The following is a 27,715-nucleotide window of genomic DNA, read 5'->3' on the forward strand; positions in this document are numbered from 1 at the left end:
TCTTAAAGTAGGCATCCACATGTGGGAGTAATTCTGCAGGATGAGCTGAGTTGTGCTGCATCTTGATGTTGCAGCCTCTGGCATAGTTAGCAATATCCGTCCTTCCCTTCCTTTATCACACTACATTATTCCTCCTCATCATCATGTGGGCTACGGCTGCCAGCAGAGTAATGGAAAACAAATCTTGGCTCACACAGAATTACAGAACCAGAGAATCATGGGGTTGGTAGACATAACAAGAAGGACCACCTGCGTTCAAACATCCAGAATTATTTATCATTACAATTTATTGATCATCCCGTGCTGAGAAAATCAGGTTTACAAAATAAAAGTATCAAACACCACATCTCATGTAATACAAAGAGTGGCCATGCAGAAAGCAGGACAGGGACAGTACGTGTTTGGCCACAGCTTCCTTCAGTGGCGGATTTTTGCTTCCAGGCTGCATCTTTCTGATTTCCACACTCTCTGTGTGTTGCATTGAAGGACTGAGCCAACAGGCCCTACCAGGAGGTGAAGTACAGCACATCTGAGACTTACGGCTTTCTGATACAGTACATATACAGCTCCCATGCTAGAGATCACCTGGGTTCTGACCCTGTGTAGACATCAATGGCTAAGAAAATTGAATCCTATAATATTTCTCCAGTATGTATTACTTACAGGTACCAAACCAACAGTGTGTCTCCCTTGATTGCCAGGAAACAAAGACAAAATATGGAGAGAGGGCCCGTGAGCCAGCCTGGCTAGGGAAAGTAGAATAAGTCATCAGGGCAATGGGAGACATGACTCATTATCTGCATAACTGGCTAAAAATGTGCATGCTAGAAGCAGGAAAAATATTAGCCTTCTTCAGTCAACCTCCGTGAGTAGAACAAATCATGCCATCCTAATTGCAGTGCTTAACAGAGTTATGTTAACAGTAACTAATGTTCATTAAACAAATGAAGTGGAAGAGCTCAGTACCACTGCTTGCACACTTTAGAGCAGTTGGCAGGTTTGAAAACATCTCATCTATTGTATAAATACGGATTGCTGTTTTCTCCCATACAATATACCAGTGTGTAATAGACCATCATATATCTATCTTTATAAAGATACATATTACAAATTAGTCCTGCTCCAACAGGAATAAAGAAAAGCTATGGAAAGTATAAACATTAAAGCTATGGAGTGAGAAAAACTCAAGAGGAATTCAGCTCAGAAAAGTAATGACATGCACTCTGTTACAAAGTAGAAAACTAAACTAACATGTCATGCCTACTGAATTAGAAGGGATTAATCCTGTTTGGTTTTTGACATTCCATGTAAGCATCTGCAGGTAATCTGGTCAGTGTGGGCATCATTTAGAGAAGAGAAACAAGTGCCTTTAGACACTGAGGGATTTGATCTATATATAGGCATACATGTGTATATCTATATGTACAGCTATGTACAAGCATACATGTACATACAGGCAATAGGTTCAGATAAACATGTTTCTCTAAGGGACTTGTTCCTTCCCATTGTCTGTCTCAGATGTTGTTTATATTTTCTCATTTGAACTCTATCATACCAGGCAGAATATAGCTAAAGAAGAGGCAAAAGTCTATTCAAACCTCATAAATTCCCAGTACACTAAGTATATATCAAATACTGCACATGCTGAAGTCATGCTTGAATCTGTCCTCAGATGCCTTTGCAATAGACTTTTTGATGCTCTGCAAGTATAACAGGAACTGCCAAATTAATCTTGTGCCTCCCCTGATCTGGAGCTATACTGGAGTGGAATAGGATGGAATGGAATGAGGTTGTTGTTATGTCAGAATATTATAATTGTTATACTGTAGAAGTGTTTCCGGGGGGCAGCACGGCTAACCAAGTTCTTTCCTGTGTCACAGGATGGTAGTGAGATCTAGATTATCTTTGAGATCCCTTCCAACCTAAGCCATTCTATGATTCTATGACTCTATTCTAGATTCCTCCCACCTTGTAGAGGAAGATTCCCATTCAGCAGAGAGGCAGAGCCCATTAGTAATTAGTAAAGAACATAACAAGAAACTGGAATGAGCACTTGCAGAGAAAGAGAAGAAAAGGAAAACTTCCAAGTGTGAAATAGGGACACTTTGGATTACGTAGGCGGAGGAGCCTCAGAACAGGAACAAGTTATGTCTCAGCGTAGTAATAGAAGCAGTGAGGAGGCCAGGCTAAAATAAGTCTGCAGTACAAAGTTGTCATGGCACGTCTGAGAAATCAGGGGGACGAAGGACAAAGAATTACATGGTAATGGTGGCAGATGCTCCACCAGGCTTCCCACAGACCAGCCAGAGAGAAAAAGACTGATTGCGCAATCTATCTGAAACCAACATATTTGCATAATTAACCTTAATTTCCTCACAGGATTCATTTTCCACCCGTTATTTGAACTGTCACTCTCAGTTCCACAATGGCTGAGACAAAACGGTTTTATGCACACTTGTTTGAATTCAGAAGCTCTGATTCCTGCTTTTCTTCTGCCAGTTTTTAACAGCTGAACCAGACAACTCAAAATCCGGGGTCATTTATTTAATACCAGAGAAGGTATTCAGAAATCCAAGCGGTGCAATAATGAGGTGGCAGATCCGACTGAGAGCTCTCCCAGGGATGTTTTTTAGACTTCATGTTTTCCTGGTTCCTTCCCTTTTATCGTCTCTGCTCGGTGACTCACAAAAAGACAACAGAATGGAGAGGCAGAATGAAAAAAATGACTGTAAAAAAAAGACAAAATCAGCACAAAATCAGCACCTGGAGTTATCTACAGTTACCCCAACCAGGAGAAAAAGGAGAGCAGCTTAACCTGTCCCTATGCCCAGGGACAATAATTCCCCCACACAACCCCGTTGCTTTGCTCATGGGGGCAAACAGGCCCAACCAGAGGGGATCTGTGAAACAAGAGGGCAACCATGGCCAAATAAGCAGGAGATCCTAGTGTTGCATCCTCTGGCATAGTTAGCAATATCCTTCCTTCCCTTCCTTTATCACTCTACATTATTCCTCTTCATTATTATGTGCTACGGCTGCCAGCAGACTCCAGCTGGAATCAAGAGCCCTTGTACGAAGTCTTGAGCATATGCACAGTAAGAGCTGATTTCTATTTTAGCAGCTAATGATTGAATGGGAGATGGGGAAAGGGGGAGGAGAAAATCATTTCAGACTGATCTAAATGCATCGGTTTTAGCTGTGAGCAAATATTTTATTTTCCCGTCCTCTTTCAGCCCTTTGGAAATGTGTAAGAAACACATCATTTAAATATTTACATTTTCCTCCCTTCCTTCAGTGGGAGATACGCACTGAATTCACTGAAAGTTTCAGAGGAAGAATTTGAAAATTACTGCATTTAAAAAACAGATTTTTTTATTTTTTTATTTTTATTTATTTTCCTTTACACCCCTGATATGCCTTTGGAAACCACAGCTGAAGTGCTTAAACCGTCTGTACACTTTCTTTACCGACTTTTCATCTCATCCGTGGGCATGGATGCGTCCTGCAGCACGCTTATTGGCCTTTAGAACAGAGATGGATCTCTTCAATAGAAAAGCAAATTCAAAGTAATTATCTACAGGATGAGGTGAAGACTGAGCCCAATTAAAAAATGACATACTTGTCGCTGGCTGTATCAGGATGGATGGATGAGTTGAACATACAAAGAGAGAAAATCTTGATTCTTTATTGATTTGCTCTCCTGTCCAAATGTCCCTGCTCCACTGCATGGCAGCATCTCTCACCTGTCATTATGCAGGTGTGGCCTCTGAGGTAGTCATCTGGGCTCTGTTATAGTCACTGGGAAGAAGTAAGTCTTTCTGTTGTACGATTCATCTAAAACTATTCACCCTGAGAAATGCTGGTGCAATTTAGGAGTTTGAATTGAGGCTGCATTGGCCTCATCTGTCAGGAGTGAGGAGAAAAGAGAAAAAATTCTACTGTTTTCATCCTAATATGTGACAGAGTGGCTCTATCTGCTCCCAGATTCTTCTCCCTTTTTAGTATGAAATCTCCCAAGTAGGATGTGACTGTCCTTCCCATGCGTATCATGTCCACCACTGTCAGAGTCCTGTGGTCACTGATCTCTCCATCCTGAACCCCAAGCAGGTTTCTTCTTAGGTTGTTCCCGCATTGGCTGAGTGTAGACCCTCTATGAACAGGTCATGACACTGTTGTGATGCCAAAGAAAAATCTTACCTGCCTCAATAAGACGTGACAGATGCTTGTTTGTAGGGTAGCCGTCATTGGTACAGGGCTTATCCAGGGGTGTCCACTTGATATTTCCATCCACATTCTTGCACGTGATGGTGCCAGAGAATTGAAGCTGCTTGTTGTAGACAGTCGGGCATTTGAAATGTAATACTTGCCCCACAGAATATTGTTGGTTTGCACTTAGAGAGGTATGTGGGACAGTTTTGGGCACATCACAAAAACCTGGGAATTCACAAAGCAGCACATTGTTAGGCAGATATATTTGACTTACTGTGTTTGTTTTTCATAGAATCAAAGAATCATTAAGGTTGGAAAAGACCTCTAAGCTCTCATCCAGACCAGCCATCAACCCAACCCCAACATGCCTATCGACCCATGTTCTTCAGTGCCATGTCTTCCCTTTTCTTAACACTTCCTGGGATGGTGACTCCACCACCTCCCTGGGCAGCACGTGTCAGTGCCTCTCCATTCTTTCTGAGGATAAATTTTTCCTAATATCCAGCCTGAACCTCCCCTGATGCAACTTGAGGTCACCACCTCTCATCCTATCACTGTTACCTGGGAAGAAACTACGTGATTTGTATTCATGTAAAATACAGACAAGTAAGATATACCAAGCTTTCCCACCTCTCGAACATCTAAAGAAATCATTTGCTTGCACGTTTTCACTTGCTCAGACAAACAGGTATTCTAGCAAATTTATTATCCCCGACTACTAAAATAATTAAGAATTACTCATTATCACTCCTGTACTGCTTCCATGGAAATGAATGGGAGAAGTGTTATAGTGCTGATTAGGCTCTAACTTACTTGAATTGTTTACTTGCTTCGGAGGTGCTGGGCTCTGGGTTTCTCCTGCTGGCTCTTCTATAGAATTTAACTTAGCTGTGTGATTCCTTGAGAACAAAAGTTTCTCATCTGTGAAAGGAAGATGTATTTACTGCATGAAAGCAAGATGGAGAGCAGAGCTAAGCCTGAGCAATCAAGCTTTTACAGACAGAACAGACTTGTTAGAAGTTTTAACTTGCAAAGATAAGCACAAAAGATCATTTGTCACAGAAGTGCCCTGTTACATCTTACACTACACTTTGGGAAAGCACCACAAGTGCCAAAAAAAAACGTTGGAAATCACTTACCAATACATACAAGTTCATCGTAGACCCAAGAAGCAGTCCCTGATATATTCTGGCACCGAATCGTCAAGGAGTTCCCACTTCTTCTCCTGTAGCCACTGTCACATTCATAACGCAGTTTGGTCTTCACTGGATATGCTTCAGCAGCCAAATCAGCAAATTCAGTAGTTGAAAGACGTGGGCATTTTTCTGCAATCAGAAAACCTATGAATCAGAGCAGCCTGTGCACCCACCTTACTTGCCAAAGGCTTCCAGTGTCTTTCTGAATTATCAGTGCCAGACTGTGCTCAGTTAAGTATCTGGGCCTAACTCTGCTCCCAGTAAGAAGTTGGAAGTTATAGAGGTTAGAAGAAAGGGTTTTGGAGCTGGCTAAGGGAAACTGAATTCGGCTTGATAAGAACATCACCTGGGTGAAACACAATTCAGGCTGTCAACCAGAGTGAGCTCTGCATTATTGCATTTATGCCTGGGGTGCCTATGGCATTGGTGGCTGTGGCATTGATGTTAGATGGGCAAAGCTCCCTTGCACAAATTTTCTTAGAAAGTGATCTCCAAGTACAGAGCTCCTGGAGTTGCTTCTTGTGACAGGGTGGTGCTCCTGTAGAAGAAACAGACCTCATGGGAGGTTCAGAAGTCACCCAAGTGCAACCTGGGTGCATGACCGTGAGGTGATGGCACCACATGTTGCAAACATCCAGGTCTGTCTGAAGCTCTGTTTGGCTGTCCTGGAAGTAAATTCAGAGTCATCTAAGTCAAGGTGATTCTGTGATTCTGTGATTCTGTGAAGGTGCCACTCCAGCTTCCTCCTCTTCCTCCTAACAGAGGACTGGTCCATTGTTGGAGGGCTAAGGGATGAAACTGGATGGCATGAAGGGAATGGAAGAAGCTTTGCTTCTTTGATTGATTGTCCCCACATCTGGTTATTATTAGTAGTTATTTTACATGCTTTAAAATGTATTTATTACTTTTTTTATTATTATTATTGTTATTGTTAACTATCTTTATTCACATTGGAATTAGTCGTTACCATTGATTTTACAAGCATAGATTTGGGCAAAATGCAAAAAAATTCCAACTTTGGGAATCTCCACTATTTAATGTGAAACTTGCATTTATCTACACTTACCAAAAAGTATTAAAAGTTACAGTCATCTGTAAAAGGGGAGTAGACTCAGTTCTATCTGGGCACACCAACAAGCAGCTTACTGGGAAATGTATTTTCAAGCCTATATATAACTTGTCCCCAAACAAGGATGTTAAGTGCTGTGTCATCAGCAAATTGCAACTAAATATGCTTCTCAATCAGTTGGAATGAATTGAGATCATTTTCAGTGCACTTGAAAGTTGAGCTGTAGACCCAGAATATAATAAAGGCACTACTTAATGACTTCTTAAGGTCTAAAGGCTGAGAAATTTGAAAATAAAATATACTGGCTGCATCAGAGCAGGCACTCAGTATATTTGGGTTCATGCTCTGCGGCCCCTTAAGCCTATGCATAATAGTAGCAGCTATTATGAGTAAAATATTTAATTACTTTCTTCACATTTTCTACAGTCATAGTTAATGCAGCCTTGGAACTAGCAAGAAAGACTGTGAAAGAGCCTTGAATTCCTGATAGCTGTTCATTTGGCATCTGCCCTTGACTTCCTAAAAAGACTTCTCCCTGAAACAAAGCCATGCCTACAGCAAACCAGCCAGCAATCCCCAAGCCCAGTCCTGTAAAGCTCTATTAGAGCCACTCATCATTTTCTCACTTTGATATTCTCTGCCTGTTTTGCTTTTCATTATCCTGCCACTCGGTAAAAGTCAGTAAGTTCAAAGAAGGATACAATGAAGAGCACTGTGAATGGCTCAACAGCCAAGCCACACAAGGACTGTTTTCATGCCCCCGTGTCTTTGTGTTATCAAAGAACTCACCTCACAAACTACATCAGACTGTGGCTTCAAGTGAAGCACACAGCACTCGAAATAGTTAACCACATGGTTTACCACAGACTGTCAGGGTGATTAAAATTAAAGAGTTATCAGATGAGCAGCAAGTTGAGAGCACGTACTCTCACTTTCCCTATAAGCTAAAAGCATGTTTCCCTCAAGACTTCAAACGCCTCTTTGAAGCAGACTGCAGATCTGAATCTCAACACAAGGTACCCAAACCTACAACTCTTTAGTCTCTTCTTAAGAAAAGCCACAGCATCTACCCTATTCATCATGAAGGGCAACCATTTTTTCAGTCGGTGATCAAATGAATCTAGGTTTCTTCTGAAGCTGCAGGCATCAGATGAGGATTGTGTATAAATGGTGCACAGAGGTAACAGCGAGCAATACCTCGTTTCCAGTTAAGCTGTGCTCTTGGATCAAAAGGTGCAAGATTCAGATGGATCTCATGCAACATTCCTGGGATCTAGACTTTTCATTTCATCCACCTCACCTTTTCTCATCTAAACAACTGATGTAACTTATTTGGCTTTTAAAACCACATTCCTACCTTTGATCCAGAAAGAATTTAGAAAGATGACTCTCCTAGGCCTTACCTTGGCCATTGTCAGCTTCTCTTTGCTTTTCTCCATTGGCTTTCTCAGAATCACAGAATGGCCCAGGTTCGAAGGGTTCTCAAGCAGAAGAGAACCTTCTCCTTACCAACAATCATATCCATTCAAAACCTCTGGTCTTGTCATGTTTGACCTCTTCTCCCATTGTTTGATACAGAATCAATCAGCTTTCAGGATTACCATTATACCGGTCCTCACACTGGGAGGAACCTTGCATGAATATGGATGTGCCAAGACATCAACTGACATTATTCCTCTTCATTGTCTCTAGGTGTCCTATCTGTGTTCAAAGATGCTTTTCTTTAAGTGGTCCTTTACCTGCCTTTCAAGAATAAGTAGGTTCCCAGCACGCTGATTAATTCTATTTCTGCATTTCTAAAGTCTTATATTTGGATGTTAAATTTTCTGTGTCTGACAGTTAGTGGCACCATGCCTAACCCAAACAAGCCTCAGCTGTCATCCCGCACTCCAGAAATTGTGGCAGTAGATGTATTAGTAATTACTGATCATGACAACATACCCAGTGGAGTCCATCTAAGACTGGAAACTATAATTTGGCCACCAAACCCAAAAGAGCTCCCAGTGCTTTGACTTCTAGAAGCTTCACAGGCTCAAACTTATTTACTACTTCATGCTCTCTTTGAGGTATAGTAAGTATCCTCCAAAGCTGCAGGGGCTGTAGGTGGTCGCATATAGGTGTGCAAGAATGTTTCATGGCACTAGACATCACATAGAAAACCTGTGCCAAGAAGGAGTCTGGAAGAGATCTGGATTGTACTGCAGACACAAAGCTCTACCATCACCCCAGAACCCCAGTCACTCTTTGTGCCCAAGGCAACTGGATGGTTTGACCCTAAAAGACTCAAAATCCCTGCGGTGTGGGTGATAGAAGAGTCAACAGATGGGAAAAAGCTAGGGATCTAGGGAACAGCAGTGCAGATCTACTCTGTGATTAGATTTCTGACTTTTTACGTTTTTTAAGGAAGGTTAATTTTAATTTTCCATGGTTTTTCACCTAGGTGGCAATTAATGTTAGTCTGTTTGTATTCTTGTGATAAGAAAATACAGATCTGATAAAAGACCAGCACACTCAGGAGACATCTACTTCATTGATTCTAGTGGCCCAGCTTTCCACAGACCAGCTGTCCTCTGACTTCTTCATAATTCTACAGCAACTCTGGGGCTACATTCATGCCAACAATCAGTTTAAAAACCATTAAGATCTCACAACACTAGTAATAGGGGTCTCTGTTTCAGTGTCCTAACATGACCTTCAAATCTCCTCTGGGGATTTTGCCTCCCAGGTTTCCTTCAGCACATCCTTCATATCTCCATCCCCAAAGTTGCTGTTTACCCTCATCGCCTTCTACTTCAAACCTGATGATCACTTTCCTCTCTTTCTTTCTTTCCTCTCTTTCTTTCTTTCCCTTGAAAGCTTCATCAACCGTCACCCTTTACATCTCCTCCCCACCAAAACTACCATATGACTTTAAGTTAACATTTAGAGGTATTAACTATCTAACTATTCTATTCCTCATTTCTCCCTGTATCAACAGAGTAAGGGCAGATGTGCCACTGAGATACATGGTTTAGTGGGCATAGTGGTGATGGGTTGGTGGTTGGACTAGATGATCCTAGTGGTCTCTACCAACCTTAATGATTCTATGATTCTATGATTTTTGGTGCCTACAGCATTCCTGGAAATCTTGGAACAGTTTTTGAGTATTATCTATATAGTAGATGGAGACTTACAAATTCAGATGATCAGTATCTGCAAAATGTAAAGTTTAAAACATAGCATCTTTTGTCATGTTCCCCAGAATTAAGGTTGTTAAGTCTTCCAAGGCCTGCAAGCCACTGCTTGTCATCTGTGTCATAAGATAGGTGGGTTCCTGCTATTCCTACTTAAGGAAAGATCCCCCAGTGCCATTTCAGATATCTTAAGGCATCTGGGACACCCATATAAGCACTCAGATACCATATAGGTGTTATCAGAGGCCAACGCTAGGCAGAATTCATTAATGTGTTTGTGTTTTGGCCTACAAACCATGCCATATCATAAGTTTATCATCCTGTGCTAAATGAAGCTTAACTGCCTTTCATAACTGATGCATACCTAACAATTAAATCACTGTAATTCAGTGATTAAGCACGGAACACAGGCATCAGGGTGAGACTGGGTCCTTAATTAGAAATTAGGCAAGATAAACCTTACTCTACCCTGCAGGATTGAAGAGCTTTTCAATAACACATAAAATAGCCACAAAGGTCCCATAGAACTAGTGATGGAGGTCTTTATTTCAATGCTCTGACCAGTTGAGAAATTCCATAAATTACTTGCTGTGGATCTATTTTTCCCAGCCTCATCTCCTTGACTTTATCTCTACTTTCTATCCCTACAAGTTAGGCTCTCCTCAACATTTAATGCTATTGTCATAGAATCATAGAATCGCTTGAGTTGGAAGGGACCTTTAAAGCTCATCTAGTCCTACTCCTCTGCAATGAATAAGGACATCTACAACTAGATCTATTTTTTCTTACATCCAGTCTAAATCTCCCCCTTCTAGGCTCAGAGGAAAGAAAACCATTAGCTAAACCACAACAGTTCCTTGAATGCTTGTATTTCTTCCCTGAGATTTCCCAACCAATCATATATATTATTGACCCAGTAGAAAACTTTGCTCACAGCAGCTGTGCACTATCAGTATTTTTGAAACTCACCTGTGTTTTTCTCTTCCATGTCTGAATTGGCAAAGAAGTGTTAGATAAGGAATCAGAACAGCACCTTTTGTCCCGAATAAGTGAACGGGGAAATTCCTAGCAGGTATTTTTAGTGATTAGTCAAACACAGGCAGTGAGTCATGCCATGGCAGCCTAAACTCAGAATTTCCTCTGCCATGTGACGTTGTGTCACCGGTGCTGACATTATTCTGATGTAAAGTTAAAACAGTGAGATGCAGACATAGAACATTTTCCCCCTAAATACAAAGTCAATAGGAAGGGATCAGTAGGAAACTGGCTGTTTGAAGATCTGGGTAGGAGCAGGGGATGAAGCCAGGAAGTTCACACAGCTGCCAGTTCAGAGATGAAGAGAACCTTTCCCTAGAGATGCCAAGAAATCAAACCATGCCAAAATGAAGAGATTCCCCCGGGCTGTTCCTGAAATGCTAATTCAGCCCAAGGGGTTCATGTTGTCTGAAACTCTGTGCTCTCTAAATAGAGCATACCTCCTGAAGACGAAACTGATATGGGTGAACAGAAGGAATTGATACCAGCAACTGGACTGAAATGGTAATGAACTTTTTCTAACTTCAGAACTTTTTTATTCCCAAAGGGCCCAATAACGAGGTAGTTGTAGCTCTGCCTGCTTCTATCCCATCTGATTAAGGCCATCTAAGTCTATGTGGGTTTGTGAGCTGGCAATAGATGGAAGCTGTGATGCTGAGCTGCAGACCTGATGTTGACGATAATTTGCCTGTGAGATTTTGGTTGTCTTTACTGCAGATTAAACACAGATTATTTTATGAATTCATCTTGGTATGTCACGAGTCTGCAATTTAAGTGACAGAAATGCACTGTAAATGAAATTGCCAGCCACGAGTTTTGATGAGCAATGGGAATGACACCAACCCTACAGGACAGGAGATTGGTTTCCATATTCCTATTTTATTCTAAGGAATAGATAATTTAATGTCTGCTGAGCGTGTTATTCTAGAACATGTTTCTATTGAAAAGATAGCATAAAATAAGTTGGAATACGAGTTGGGGATTTCTCTGTTAACACTTTGTTAAAAAGGATGAAAGTGTTCTTAATCTAAATATTTCCATAAACAAGACTGGAATTTGTTACAATGGGAGAACCTTTCTTATGCCCAGGGATAATTCACAAGCATAGTTTAGCCTTTTAGCTGCTTTCTTAGCTCCCTCCATAAGGAGTGGAGCTAAGCTGGCATTTCTGGAGGACAGTAGGCATCTAAATTACATTCTTCAATACAATGCCTACAGGTGCTTCTCTTTTTATCAGCTGCAGTGGTGGGTGAGCACTCAGTGTTTGCAATGGGAATTAATACGGTGTAGACAGTACACTGATTTCGTTTAAATCTTAAATCTCCAGTGCTGTGAGCTCCCAACAAAGCAGCCTGAAGAGTTGTGTCTTCTTATGACGTAGATGCTCCTTCACTGATAATTTTGGGGGTAATTGGTGGATGGAAACTTGGATGTGAGCCGGAAGCTTGCTCTTGCAAAACAGAAAGCCCACTGTATCCTGGACTCAAACAAAAGTGTGGCCAGCAGGGCAAGGGACCTGATCCTGCCCCTCTGCTCTGTGCTACGAGACCTCCCCTGGAGTTCTGTGTTCAGATGGGGAGTCCTTGACCTGTTGGAGCACATCCAGGGGAGGGCCACAGAAAGGATCCAAGGGATGGAACTGCTCTCATATGAGGACAGGCTGAGAGAGCTGGGGCTGTTCAGCACAGAGAAGGCTGTGGGGAAGCTGGAGAGCAGCCATCCTAAAGGGGGCTATAAGAAGGAAGAGGACATACTTATCAGGAGGATCTGTTGTGTCAGGACAAGGGGAAATGGTTTCAGACTAAAAGAGGGGAGATTACAACTAGGAAGAATTTTTTCCAAGATAAGGAAAAAGGTTTTATGTTAAGGGTGGTGAGGCACTGGTACAGGAAGCCCAGAGAGGTGGTGATTGCCCCATCCCTGAAGACATCCAAGGCCAGTCTGAACAGGGCTCTGAGGAACCTGATCGAGATGTGGATGTCCATATTCAGTGCAGAGCAGCTGGACTAAATGACCTTTAAGGATCCCTTCCAAGCCAACTGATTTTATCATTCTATAATCATTCTATGATCCAGTGATTTGTTTCCCCTCTTCCATAAACACATCTATCCCCATTAAAATAGATTCATGCCTTTTTTAAAGCACAAACTAATGAGTGCCACCCAGCAGACAAATAGCAGACATTTTAAATCCCTCTGTAATCACTAGAAATGGACTTGCTGGCAGTGACTCATCACTCCCTTATCTGCAGTCTAGTAGATGATCTGCACCCTAAAAGCATTTCTTTATCAACTCTGAGTAGGAAAGGGGTCTACTCACCCATCTTGATGGACATATCAATGGTGCAAATCACTAAAGTTAAGTTAAAGAAGATGAAATTTCACACCTGGTAGGGACTGGGCAGGAGACTTGCACTGCAAATGTGGATTTGAAAGAGGGAATGTTAAGAGAGAGGGGGAGTGCTTCATAAGGGAGTGAATGGTAGGTAAACGAAACTAGCTCAAATACAGCTCAGTGAATAGGAAGTGTATGAAGTGGAGAACAGGAAACATTTGTTTTTCTTATTCTGTTCTTTTTCTTTTTTTTTCTCTGTGTTTATAGCCTTCTTGGTTCTGTGGTGAATTCACAGAGCTCAGTTTCCTTAAAGGAAAGCCCTGTATACAAAATGATAGGAGAACACAGTGTCTGATTTTGTAGATATTGTATGTGAAAGCCTTGCTTTGGTGTGTGGCATTTGGTTTTTAAATAGATTTATCAGTTTTTTTGCTTAAATCTGTGGCTTCAGTTACACTTGGCTATTAGGTATCTAAATGGAAGTAACATTACTGAGAAGGAAATTTGGCCTTTTATGCAGTGATGGACATTCAGACTCTATTGGCTGGAACTTTCTCAGCCTCTCCTTTTTTTTGCTATGGAGAAGATCTTCTCAGATAGTGGTACTGGATGTTGAGCAAGTGTCCCAGTCTTGGACAACATTGAAAAAAGGCCTGGTGGGAATCTTGACTTTTGGAATTTAGAACTCAATTTCATTTCACTTATGACCTTAGTGTAGAACTGGTCATTGAGATCTTTGTTGGAGCTCTTAAGAGTGGGATGGAAATTATTTGATTTCTTTCTCTGACCTTGTGATGCATGGAACATTTTGCCAACTAAAGAAGAACATGTATCCTTTTTCTGAGTGCTTGCACTTTAAAAAGAGAGAACATCAAGAAAAAGGGCAGCAGATGATAAAGTGGTGGGATGAGGAATGGGGATTTGAGCAAAGAAAGTCATGAGAGGACTTTGGAAATGTGATTTTGGAGAAGCATTGGAGAAGATGGAAAGAAGAGTAAGTAATTCAGGTTGAAAAATCATTCCAAGATTCAAGATAAAGGTCTGGTGGTAAAACACCATAGTTAACATCCAAAAGCTTGGATCTGAAGATGCAGCTGGTGTAACAGGAGAGACAAAGGTACTCATCTGGACATCAGGAAGTGGGGCCAAAAACATGATACTACAGGGAGCAAGTGATGCTCTAGTGAGCAAAGTCAAAGGTAGTTTCTTTCCAGTAGTAGCTAGAGAGGATTTTATATCATAATAAGAGGTAATTATAGAATCATACAGAATCATGGCATCATTTAAGTTGTAAAAGACCCTTAAGATCAAACTGGAAATGAGAGACATATGGGGACATATGCAGGGAGGAGATCTCTCTATCTCATAAGCAGGATTTCTCTCCACAATGTTGTTTTTTTTTTCTTTTCAGGATCACAATTTTAGCAATTAAAAAATTAGTTTTTGATTGTAACTCTATGATGGGCACTTTGCTGCTGCGGATCACTGTATCTGCAAGTTCTATAAACATATTTGCTCTCTATTTGACCTTAGAAGAAGCACTTGTATGTGGTTGACAACCGTAATTTATTCTGCATTGCATTTCAAATCCATGGAAGCAAGTGCTAATATGCAAGTATAATGGGAAAGAAATTCCTCTCATTTAAATGACTGAGATCTGCTACCCATCTTGTGTGGATGAAATTCAGCTGAATGAAATTCTTCTTTTTGTGAGTTTTAATCCCTTCCAGGTTTGACTTGCAAATATATTCAATGTATTCCTGTAAAATGAATACCAAGGTGGAAAGACTGTAGGAGCACAGTCCAGCTTTCATCTTGTATTTGACCCTCACCTAGCATACGTCCTGTCCGTGCTTACAGCTCCTAGGCACTGCTGCTGTGCAGGGTAAATGAGGTAAAAGTGATGTTCTTCAGGAGAAATATCTCAATTTCTCCTCTCCATTTTCAGCACTAAAGTGTAGTTTAAATTAACAACCCTTGGTTTCCCCGTTTAATATCAGAGAACTCTGCCCTCTCCAAAGCACTTTGAGAACCATCGGTGAAACCGTTCTTTAAAATAATAGACTTTATTTTCTTTTTCCCCAATGATGTTTATTGCCAATAGTTCTTTTTTGGTGGGTTTGGTGGTTTTTTTTTTGGCTGAAACTCTTGCAAACAACAACTGTGGCAAGATCTGTTTACTGAACTGAACCTGAAGTATTGGGCAGAGCTGAAAAGAATAAGGCAAAGTAACACCAATAGCATGGTGTGTGTTGGGATTAGAAAGATGTGGCTCTTTTTTCACCTCTTTGACGTAGCTTCTTTCCCTTTCCTTTGCTTGTGCCTATTCCCAGTTCTCCCCGTTGAAGACCATAAGGAATAAACACTCTCCTTGTCGATCCCCATAAGGAATAAATACAGCAGGTCTTGCAACCACAGTACTTTAGGCATCCATATGATAAGAAGTTCTAAGCTGGTACAAAGGGCAGTATTTCTACCCATTTGTGTTATTTGCAGGGAGACATTTATATAGATAGGAATTATTATGTATGAGCACTGGGAGAGACATTCAAAATAAATACAGAGAGCTGAGGGAGGGAAGAGAAGCTTAGAGGTACAGCAAAGAATGCAACGCTATGCATTTATTTATTCATCAAAGAACTAGATCATGTAAAATTGCATAAAATGCAACTACTTAACACCTCACCATTTTATTTTTCTTTTCCAAAACCCAGAAAGATTTCTGATAAACGAGACTTGTCAGCAAGAACTCTCACAATGTCTCCTAGGCACAGTAATACAGAAAGCAAGATATAGGGATCTGACTCATCCCAGAAGCGATCCCATCCATTTACATATCTCTGGCTGAAAGTCTCACTCTGTTGCTCTCACATGCAGCACTTGAACAGCACAAATATACCCCACATAGGAAAAGGTTCAGCCTTTACAGTCAAAATTATTTAACCAGAATGAAATCAGCTGAGAGTGAAATATTTGTTAAAGTACTTCTGCATTAATGGGTAGAACTATTTGGTTATAAGCATCCCAGCCTTTCCTTGAGATGCCCTGACCTTAATGAAAGCTGTAGCCGTGCTGGAGATGATCCATTAGCAGTTAAAATATGAGGTTATCCAAGACTCTACTTTAGGCTGTGTCTGCTCACACCTCTGAACCTGGGCATCACCAGTTTAAAAGCAAACACACTGGTATATCACCAAACCATTCCTTAGTGCACACAACTGTCACAATATATGAGCCAAATATAAGCAGTTTTACAATGTATACACATATAAAACTGTGCTGAATGAATTAGCTGCCTCCATATATATTTTATAGGTGCTGCTGTTTGGGAGGTGTAGCTGAAAGGATATTTGGTACCTTTAGTAACCATAGCAAACTTGGACGGCACATTTTAGCTTATAGCAGGGCTATCAGTTTTACCTACAGAAGCAATGACATTTCGGTGCCTATTTTTATATTTCCTAATGTTACACAGAAAATGGAAAAACAAACTCAGAAGCTGCCTGAGAAGCCCGAAGTTGCTTTGATCTGCCCACTGTTCCAGTGATGGGTTGGAGGATACATACATTACTCAGACAAAAGTATCCCGCGCTGCTCTGGATTGTCTCTGACTGATGCTTTGTGGGCACAAAACCCATTCCTCTCATTTTCTTAGAATAAAAATTCCTTAAGTAAGTGCTTAACGTCTTTCCTTACCTGAAAGGAGTCAGGATGTTGCGAACATCCTCCAGCAGCCACCATGAAAATGCAAATCATATTTTCCCTCCCGAAAAAGCAGAAAGAGTCATTTACCTGCCCTTGTTCCCATGATGGATCCAAGCAAGAGCCACATCAAAAGGCGCTTGAGCTCCATGGGACTTGATTACATCCTTCCTCCGTAACGCCAAGGATGGTGAAGTTTCTGAGAAGCGATGGGCTGGTGTTGGCTGACCCTACAAGCTATCTACTGCATGGTTAGCCCTAGAATTACCAATGACGAGCAAGCACTCTGTGGTCAGCAAATGGTTGTTTCACTGACTGGCTCCGCGGAGAGATTAAAGGCTCTTTAGGTATTAGTAGCTTTTATCCAGGAAATCAAACCTAATGCACAGCACCGCAGTGCGTGCCGTCATGTGGAGGAAGTGGTTTGACACATCAGAGCTGCTGACTCCAGAGATGTTCCTGCAGCTGAGGGCAGTAGAAGGGGCAAAATATTAGCAGGTCTGTGCAACCACTCAACTCCAAATGTGCGGCTGAACAAGCATTTGAGAAGGATCATCACCATAGCATAGCTGTCTGGTGTAAGAGCGTGGGTATTAGGCACAAGCTGTGTGCTCTGCCAACAAAGTCCCAAGGGATATTGCTTTGGCTTTTTGGAAGTTTATCTGCTTGTAGTGAAACCCCACTCCAATATGTTTTGATGTACGCAGCTTCTCTGAGGCAGCTGAACTTCTGAAGGAAGGACATTTGACCCATAAAAACCTATAAGAATGAGGCTGGCAGGTTTGGAAATGGCTTCTCTTGTTCATGAATTGTCCAGGTTTCAGCTTCAGCAAAACAGATTCCTACAAAGGGAAAACTGAAAACGGGGAAGGAAATATTGTGCTTTATCTCCATGTAGTCCGAAAGACCTGGAGAGATTTGGTCTTTGAACATCTGTCTGACAGTCATAGGTCCTAATTTATCACCTTTTTCCAAGGTGCTCAAAGATATGCAACTGCATATGGGTCATCTGGGTTAGGAAAATGTGTTTGGTGTATAGCACTGAGAGAAATCCCAGATTTTTTTCTCACAGTTCGTTCTTCCACTACTGGAAATGTGATCTGACCTTTGGGGGTAGAGGAGTTCACTTCCAGTTGTTTCTTCTGTTTCTTGCCTGGTTGAACTATCGACTTTCATAGATGAATCATTGTGGTTGGAAAAGTCCAGTGAGGTCATCTAGTCCAACCGTTGACCCTCTACCACCATATCACTAAACCATGTCCCTCAGTGCCACCTCTGCCCTTTTCTCAAATGCCTCCAGGGCTGGTGACTCCCCCTCCTTCCTGAGCAGCCTGTTCCAGTGTCTCACCACTCTTTCAGATAATAAATTTTTGCTAAAATCCAACCTGAATTTGCGAGATGGGAACCGTTCCTGCAGCCCCCTCATGCCAATTTGCATCCCCCCCCAGCTATTCTGAATTCTGGCAGTTAGTAAATGAGTGCAAACTCTGAGAGAAGGGCAGCAGATGCAGATCCTTCATTAGCTATATATTTTGTTCTCTTGCTGGTCAAGGTCTTTTTTGGAAGGTAAGCTGCAAGAGCTTTCATGCAACCATTTACTTTCAAGCAGCAAATCTCAGTGTAGGCGGATAATAGCCGCTAAGATTTTATTAGAAATGGTGAGTTTTTCTCCAAGCAAGAGCACACTGCGTACACTCAGATGGAAGGAACGGTGACCCCAGGTGGTTAATTGCTACAAGCACAGTTTGCATGAGAAAGACCCGTAATTCAACATTTAGGCCTTTTAAAGGTCAGAAAAACGGTTGCTGCTTGTGAGAGCAATTAGTTAGGTCAGCTCTGTGATATAGGTCAGCGTGCTGAGTGATTCCTGGAAAAAACAGCACTGCTTCTGCCAGCAAAAGGTGTTCAGGTGTCCTAAAGCAGAGCTGGGTGCAGAAAGGAGCAAGAGCAGAGGAAAGATGTGTGTACAGAAAAAAAAAACCACAGGGTTTTATAAGAGAAAAATTACAATTGGTCTTAAAATTTAGATGATTTGTAACAGAAATGTGCGGCAAAAAAAAAAAAAAAAGGAGGGTAAGTGATGAAAAAATAAGTGGTGGAAACCTGTCCATTGAGTTGGAGTTGGACCAGATGATTTTAAGGGTCTTTTCCAACTCAATCAATTCTCTGTTTCTATGAAACCTGGATAATGATGGAGAGAACTTGGAATTTCTTGAGCCCTGAGGAAGGTGGAGTTGGTAAAAGAAGATGCTGGTGTCTGTGCTGGTAGTTGAGGGTTCTCAAAATGGTCTCCAGGGTTTGGCTGCTCAGAAAGTGCTGTCTTTCAGCAGAGGGATGGGAGGAAAAGAGACCACCACATGGTCTCAGTCTCAGAGACAAATGGAGATGGCAAAACAAGGTGTTGCAAACTATTATGATTTTAAAACAATACCGAAAAGACCAAGAGAGATGAGAGGCAATGGCCTTCAATTGCACCAGGGGAGACTGAAGTTGGATGTAAGGCAAAAATTGCTCTCAGAAAGAGCAGTAAAGCAGTGGCACAGGCTGCTCAGGGGAATGGTGGAGTCACCATCCCTGGATGTGTTCATGGAGATGTGGCACTGGGGAACATTGGGTGAGTGGGCGCGGTGGGGATGGGTTGAGAGTTGGATTAGATGAGCTTAGTCTCATCTAATTGGTCTTTTCTGACCTTAATGATTCTGTGATTGTAAGATGCAGAAAACGAGTTGCCAGAGAGCAGATGCAGACTCAATTCCAGACTTCCTTAGGTCTATGTTTAATGAGCAGTAATTAAAATCCCTCAGAAATGCTCTTAAAAATCTTACTGTTGGGAGGCCTTCGATTTGGAGCTCTGATCAGTGGGGGCTTGAAGTTCACCTACCCTGCACCTGATGCAGCTTTATCTGTTGGAAAATAGCAGAATCATTCAGAAACTGGAGAGAAAGCAGAAATTCATCGAGCCCTGTATCAAGATCTACCAGGAGACACATTTCCTTTATTTCAGCATCTCAAATAAAACAGATTAGCATTTAGTTTTCAGCTGGGCATTGTTTTTTAATAAAACCTATGGTGTTGTAAGCAAAGTCCACTTAAAGAAGTGCTATGATGTTTTTGCAACAGGGTCCATTTTAAAACAGCGGTAAACATCCACAGAACTCACTAGAAAAAGCAAGCTTTGTGCTTTATTTCTTTAATTCAGCTGTTCCTCTGTGACTCATTCTTACCTAAACCCTCTGTTGAAGGGGGTAACCATTCATATAAACCTTGCCAGGACATGGCGAAGGGTGGGGGGGGGGGCACGAATAGCTAACTAAATGTCATTAACCTGTATCTTCCTTATATATCCTTGAAAGTATGGTGAGGGTGCTTAATAACCAAAAATTGGTTTTGTTTGTTTTGTTTTTTTCTTAGGAAGAAATCTATGGGGAACCTCACCTTAAGCATGGGAAGCAGTGCTATACCCTATAACAAACAGATGCAGCTCGGGTAGTCTTTGCACTTAAATCACTCTTGGATTCTTTTACAGATTACTTACTGATTAGTATTTTCAAGAAAAGTCATTGCAATGACATGATAAAACAGGCTTTTGCCCCACAGTGATATCCAGATCAGCTCTACTTTCTTTCTTTCAGACACTCTTTATTTTCTAGCCCAGAGATTTTCTGCAGTGGAAAAGATACACACAAACACAATATTTTTTGCTCTACCACCACCTCGAGGTATGAAAGTTTTCTCTAAATCTGGAGGATGCTCAGTGCAGAGAGAAGCTTTAGGAAAGGAAGGATCTAAAAAAGAAGCATCTGCTGTCAGCTTTCAGAATTTCAGAATTAAGCCAAATGTGGGAACGTGTTCACAGAGATGACAAAAATTACGTTTGGCACAAAAAACCCTTCCTGTCCTCCGCAACAACATCCAGCTCTGCTGCAAAGCAGAATCACGGAATCATTAAAGTTGGAAAGGACCACTTAAGATCATCTAGTCCAACTATCAACTCATCAGTGTGAAAATATGGAGAAATCCTGGTTATGCCACATATTAGAAATGATCATCAGAAATGTTTCCCCAAGACCTCATTATGGTGGCCAGATTTTTTTTAATCTGCTTCTTATTTCCCATAAAAATGAGGAAGAGCCAACATGTGGCACACAGATCTTGTACCTTAAGTAGATCATATTTGACAAGGTCAACAAGGACTCTGGTTACAGTCAAGAGAGAACTGCATGGTCCAGATAGTTGTTGAAGTTCTTTTTTGAGTCAGCAGAGAAAGTCAATAAGTGCAATTACAGGGTGATTCACCTCTTCTGGACATTGACATCTACATGATGAATCACCCATCCAAACTTCCCTCCATCCCCCCATCTGCAGACCACTCAACCAGCATAATCAACTTAAGCCAACCATGAGCCTTTTACGTGGACACAGTTGGGTGATATGGATCCATCCCAAAAATCCACACTGAACTTCAAAAGTGAGCTTGAATTGATTATTTATCAACTATGAACAGTCTCACCTGTCAACCATCCTGGCATTTTTCATCATACTCTCATTAACTATTTCACAGATGCCAAGCTCTGTGATGAGGACCATAAAACTGAAGGGAACCTCTGGGGTCTGATACTCAGTGCTGGATAAAGTCCATCAACTAACTCACTCAATGTCCTTTACAAACTGATTATGCTTCAGTTCAAAAGTTGGAGTGTATGTGTGTATTGAAAGGGACCTGGTGTGTTCCTGCTTCTGTCAGTAGGTATCAGGAGGGTTTCATCCTCCAGAACAAATCCAAGAATCAGCATCTCTCTCTTTCTCAGTGTTTTGAACACTTCTCACCATAGCTGTCTCTATGAATATTTATAATACTGTGGCTCAGTGCCAGCAATTTGAGAATATGGGCTTTTTCTTCACATCCACTGAGATACAGGAAATTCTCTTTTTCTGAAACAGAGAATGCTCACTGTTGGACAAACAGCTTTAAGCTGCCCATATAAAACCAGGCCAGGACAAAGAGACCAGGGTCACATAGTATCCCTGAAGATCCTTCATGTGAAATAATAATAATAATATGTTTTTTAAAAGCTACCCTCTTCCCTCTCAGGTCAGTGTGTACAAGATCCTAAACCCAAAAGGTTCATGCAGTTTCATACATAAAGCATAAGCACAACCTAGCTGGATCAGGCCATTTGCCACTAGCATCCATGGCTGCATTTTGGATCTATTTTTGGACAGCCATCAACTGTGTAATCCCCGTTTCAGTCTGTCAGAACCACTGTCCTCCACAACCTCTTCTGGCAGCAAACTGAAGGAGTATTCTATACCAAAAAACAGCTTCCAGTTTTTTCTGTTCTAAATGGATCTACTGTGTCTTTTCCCTTCTGTTACTCTAGGATTTGGTGGCTCGTATGCTCTCACCTCCATAATGCAGTTAACCTAACCCATCAGCTCCATGTTTTCCCTCTCTTCATGTCTAAAGTCCCAGATCTGTGCTGTCATTCTTTGTAAGGCAACTGTTCCATCCCTGTGATCATTTAATCGTCTTTCTCTGGACCTTCTCTAATTCCACTAAGTCAATTTTGAGATGCAGCGATCACAATAGCACAGCCTACCCTACATGTGGTCCCAGCAAGGTTTTAGATAGCAGCAAAACATTGTTCCCAGCCCATTCCCAGTGATGGAACCTGACATTCTGTTGGCCTTTTTTAGCTGTTGGTGGTGTTGTCTAAAATCATCAGATTAGTGTCCAGCATTCTATTATTTCCTTGCAGGAATCCAACACCAGGCACATTCTTATTAAAATATCACAACATCTAATGAGCAGATCTGGACCATGAATATAGACAAAACTTGCTGCATCCGCACAAGATACAAAGCCAGGAGAGCACGTGAGTATATTAAAAAGCAGGAAGGGAATTCAGAATGACCACAATCTACTGGACAAAAAAAGCAAACACCTGGCTGCAAATTAGAGAACAGGTGTGAGTAGTCCATGCAGACAGGATAAAACATCCTACCTGCAAAACTGAACAGCTGCACCGCTGATTAGGTAGCTCTTCTTCTGAAAACAAATCAGGGCTGGCATGTAAAAAGATCAAATCAAACATTAAAAAAAAAATGTAAATGTAATTCTGAAGTATGGAAAACATACAAGCAACTCTTTGTTTGATGCTGTGACAGTACAGCCATGGATAGGATGCTGTGTAAACATGGAGCAGCAGAAGACAGCTAAGAGGAAAGCAAGGAGGATGACAAAAAGGTCTGGAAAACGTGACCTCAAAGCAAAGACTGGATAACTTGAGAGTCAGCTCTCAATGATGATGGAGAAGGGGAAAAAAGGGACCTTGTCAATGGTTGGTAATGCTTGAGGTGGAGCTGATTCTGCCTGGGCACAGCATAAGTGACCCCTCCATTTTTTTCTGGACTAGATTCTATGGTCTGTTAAGGATAGTCCTCCATTTCTGGACACAGCAACAATCAGTTGCTGTGTCCACAGCTACAATCAATGCTCTCAACCTATAATTTTTACTCAGAGAAAGTCCTTCTGCATTATCATTAACTCTTATTTGCCATCTATCATCCTATGATACTATGATCTAACCTACCTCTCTGGACAGTCTCAGAGACCAGCTGATTTTTGCACCAACCATTCTTTAGCCCAGATAAATTGCTTAACTTCCTTTTTACACGAGTTTTTTTGTTTGCGCTGGGTCTATACAGGTGTACAACATAATCATGTTGTTTGCTGAAGTAGAATTCAGGCCAAAACTTTGTGTAATATCTGTCTTGGATGCTGGATATGCAATGCTTGCCATTATCTAACCAAGAAAAAGAAGGCTTTCCTCCCTAGACACCAAAGATGAAACTCTCAACGCTTCTAGAATTGCACAGAGGAAATGTCTATACCTGGGCTGTCTGTCTAGACTCCCTTTACTGTCAGCTAAGACATATAGACTCAACTAGGGCATGACTGTATCTCAGAAAATGTTTTAAATAGGTCAGGTGAAACATGCCCTCTAAATATCTGCTTTCCCATGTTGAAAATAAAGAGGATCTAGATGATAAACTTAGACATAAATACCCTATATCTTAGGCATCTACTTCTATTCTACCACTGGGCACTCACACTGCCACAACCATAAGAGAACCTACCATAATCGAAGACCACCATTAGAAATCTTTCTTCTGCTCATCATAAGGCAGCTTTCTAATTCTTCAGTTTTAGAAGTGGGGCAAGCGCTTCTCCTTAGGAGGCAGTTCAGTTAAGGCAGATATAATCTCAGCAGGATGAATTTTGTTGAGTCAGCCCTGAAGTTAAGCTGTTACAGATGTCCCAAAAACTGGGGTTAAATATTACGCCATAGAAATAAATGTGAGTGGAGGCATCTCAGTTCCTAGTTATTCTTAATCCAGAGGGTGAAAAAAAAAATAAAAATCTGGACTGCACAGATTTTGAGGATTCCTTACAGAAATGTAAAAAAAAAAGAACTTTTAAATGCAAATACCGGAGGTGGGAAATGTTTAGAAAAGTTTTTCAGCTAGGCTAAGTTGGAGGTTTCTAAATCTAACCGCTAACCAAGAAATGTTCGTGTAAGAGTGAGAAAATCAGTGTGGTCCTGAGGAAGGAAGTAGAGTGAATGTAGAAAGGCCATGATACGATTTGCATCAGCAAGGCTAAAGAAATAGAAAATAATATGACTTGGTCCTTTGTGAGCATAAATTATTAAAGCTGGCCTATTATTCACTGCAGATTAAGGAGTCGTGACTTTGTTTTTGCTCCTAATGAGGCCCAGCATTCTTTTATAACATCCTTTCCAAGAGTCCCCAAGCTTCTTCTTACAGCATCAAGAGCAATCCTTCAAATTATTGCCAGAGTAACCCAGGCTGAGAAAATGTTGCAAAAGTCAGACCTCATGTCTGGGGACATCATTTTAAAGCACTCCTTTCCTATGGGTGCTTCAGGATTTTCTCTTTGGAGTGTATTTATGCTGCAGATTTAGCTGTTCTCAAATACTGCAATGACACCAGCATTCAAGGGCGTGTAGACAAAGACGATCTAAAACAAGGCAATTAAGTGTTGCTCTGGCTAATGAGGGAGAACTGATGCTAGTAAACAGAGCTATAAGTCTGAAAAGAGACAATTATGTGTGAAATACTAAATAGTTGGCTGGTTTCCTTTCTGTTGGGTTAGATTTCTGTGACCTTACTTTATTGCTGTTACCGTAATATTGTTTTCATGGACCAAGCGCTATCTGTGGAGTAGAGAAGGTGTGGGGTTGGGACAGCTACTGTGGGATTAGCACATTTGGTCTGAGGATACCCACCAAACCTTAACTCTCAGCTTTTGGTTGATGCAAACAAACTCCACCTGCTGCAATTAGTAGTAAAAAAATGTCTTGGTAGTTGTGCTGTTCAGGCCTCTAATGGTCGTCCCCTCTGGGGCTTGGGAGGACAAGGAAGGAGAAACATGAACAAGACAGGATGGAGCTGAATGAGATACATGCTAATGAAGTGCAGGAGATATTTCCATGAAACAAATTTTATCTCATGCCCTGTAGCTGTTCCTTGAAGAAAAAAAAAAAGCAAAAAAAAACCAAAACAACAAAACAGTTATGTATTAGTCTGCTAAACAAAGTCAACGAAGCCAACAAAACTCCACTTACCCTGAGGAAGCATGACCTTCATAAATAAAAGTTTGCACACTTTATAGCCAGACCTATTACCCTGCTCATGTGACCACAGAAGGGCCAGCCTGGCTTTGGAGGTTATAGAGTACTTGCTCATGCATAGCAAATGGCCTCACACGTTCTCCCCTGCACCAGGACAGAGCTCATTGTAACTGTAGAGTATTTGGTCCCAAATAAGGGTCCATGCCCCAGGACTCTCTCTGAGCAGAAACAGAGCATGCAATCAGCTTCAAAACTAGTTGCATTTCCCAACTGGACAAGAAATATGCAAACTTTGCTGAAGACCACTTTTCCTCGGCAACATCCCATCACATCTCAAATGGTTTCACGCTTCAAAAGGGTACAGCAACTTAGAGAAAGCAAGGGATCAAATGGAAAAAACATGTGGGCTCCTTCACTTCTCCTTTGGATGTACATAAACTCTCTGCTGGCACCTTTAATTTTCACAGTTCAACCTATTTTGATCATTTCATTATGCTAATCACAGGTAGTCCTATTGAGAACTGAGTTTTAAGAAGGCAGCATCTGGACTGTGGGCAGCTTGCTTTGGCAAGGGGATTGGACAAGGATTCACTTGTTCTGATGCTACACTGAGGCTGATGCTACTTGAGTTGAAGCAGTGAAAAGAAGACAAGGTTTCCCAGGACTGCTTTAGTTTGTATCCATCAGATCCTAACTTGTGTTTGCTCAGCTTCCCTCATGACCATCCTCATCACACCTGTTATCTGCATGATGAAAACAGTAGCATTAATATATATATATATATAAAATAATAAATCATTAACTGTTTTTATGAAGAACAATGGAAAACCCAAAACAATTCATAAGACTAATAAAAAAAGCCACAGAGAAGACTTGATTCAGAGTGTTTTGCCAACTTATTTAAAGTTAGAAAAGGAAGGTACTCTAGATGCCACATCAGATACATGCAGCTCAGATACCGCAGGAAGAACAGATATAGAACAACACAAAAATATAAAGGATAATAAAATGATGGTGTCTGCCTGCTTGGCTATGTGGTATTTGTACCATGTCCACCAAAAAGTGCATATCTGTATCATCACTCTTAAGTGGAATTTACATGTGCATGAATACACTAAAATAGAAAGATTTCCTTTCCAGTTCTTGGTCCAGTCATCAGCACGCATAACCTGAACTTTTTCTCACTTTATTGAGAAAAACACAAATCTTTCTAGAGACAGAGCTAAGACTTGGAGTATTTTCTGCTGTCTTCAATGGGCGCTTCCCCAGAGATTTGCTAGTTGAGAGAGAAGATAGAACATGGTGGAACTGGGCAAGTACCAAGGATGTTGATTGCTTTGGCTCTGCATACCTTCTCAACATGGCTCAAATAACTGAGAAAACAGATGAGCTAAGAAAGAGACAGCTTGTTGAGAATGGCCTGCCACTGAAGGGAATAAATGTCAAAAGATAAGCCCAAGGAGATGGCTAAGAGTGTCACATACTAATTTTGGTCTCCCTAGCTCTGAATATGGCCTGGGGAAAGCACTTCTCTGTCTTCCCTCTGCCCAAACACAATAAAGCATTGATAACAACACATTTCTAATAAAAACTGTGACTGTAAGTACAGGGATGTCTCTGTGTTCTCCTGTTTAGTGTCATGCAGTCTTTGAGCAAAGACAGTTCAGTAGAAGTCTTTGTTCAGAGCAGTTCTAATTCTGAATAGCTAGAAAACAACTAAGCAGAAACTTGGCTGAAAAGGTTTTCTAACTTATGTTTAAAAAAGAAAGAGAGAGAAGAGCTTCATTTGTTTTTGCTTCAGGAAGCTCTCCGCACCAACGGAGAAGAAAGTCCCTTTCTAAAATAACAAGAAATTCATTAGCACTTCTTGTACTGTTTTAAGGTCACCATTATAGATATTTTTGATAACACATCCTTTTTACGTGCATGTGGTCTGCTCTGACGGTGGAGATAATGATGTTTACAAGGTTCTTACCCAAAGAGTGTGGGGTTTTATGTTTTGGTTGTCTTCCTTTGGTTGATGTCTTCCTTGTTTTTCAGGAACAGAAGGATAGATGATGTTCACACCTGGCTGTGGATCATTTATGGCTAAGGTTTTGGTTTTCTATAAACTGGAAAAAGGGAGAAAAACGAGAAATGTGGTGAATATTTCCTTCAAAAATATGAAAGTTCAACATCCAGTTTTCCTCATGTTGCCACGCGTGATGCCATGGGACCAGATTATTAGGGTCTTCAGGGAGCCCTATCTATGGCTGCAATGTTATTTCTTAAGAAACACAGGAATTGCTAGGTTGGTCTAGATTCCCCATTAATGTAACTCAGTATCGGGTCTTTTTTCAA

General features: G+C 41.2%; 1 protein-coding gene and 1 long non-coding RNA gene across 2 annotated transcripts; both read right to left on the reverse strand.

Annotated features, from left to right (window-relative positions):
- Positions 1-275: 275 nt before the first annotated feature.
- IL15RA (interleukin 15 receptor subunit alpha) lies at positions 276-17,052 on the reverse strand. Its single transcript, XM_072357035.1, has 5 exons — positions 16,809-17,052; positions 5,349-5,534; positions 5,023-5,130; positions 4,198-4,434; positions 276-2,726 (listed from the first exon to the last, which is right to left on the reverse strand). Exons 1-5 carry the CDS (start codon positions 16,867-16,869, stop codon positions 2,683-2,685), a joined length of 636 nt encoding a protein of 211 aa, XP_072213136.1. The 5' UTR covers positions 16,870-17,052; the 3' UTR covers positions 276-2,682.
- A 5,671-nt stretch (positions 17,053-22,723) lies between these two features.
- Positions 22,724-27,433, reverse strand: LOC140248135 (uncharacterized). The gene is made up of 2 exons (XR_011902808.1): positions 27,351-27,433; positions 22,724-22,784 (listed from the first exon to the last, which is right to left on the reverse strand). It is a non-coding gene; the product is annotated as an uncharacterized lncRNA (long non-coding RNA).
- Between the last annotated feature and the right edge of the window lie 282 nt (positions 27,434-27,715).

This window comes from Excalfactoria chinensis, chromosome 1, assembly GCF_039878825.1.
Source record: "Excalfactoria chinensis isolate bCotChi1 chromosome 1, bCotChi1.hap2, whole genome shotgun sequence".
NCBI classification, from domain to species: domain Eukaryota; kingdom Metazoa; phylum Chordata; class Aves; order Galliformes; family Phasianidae; genus Excalfactoria; species Excalfactoria chinensis.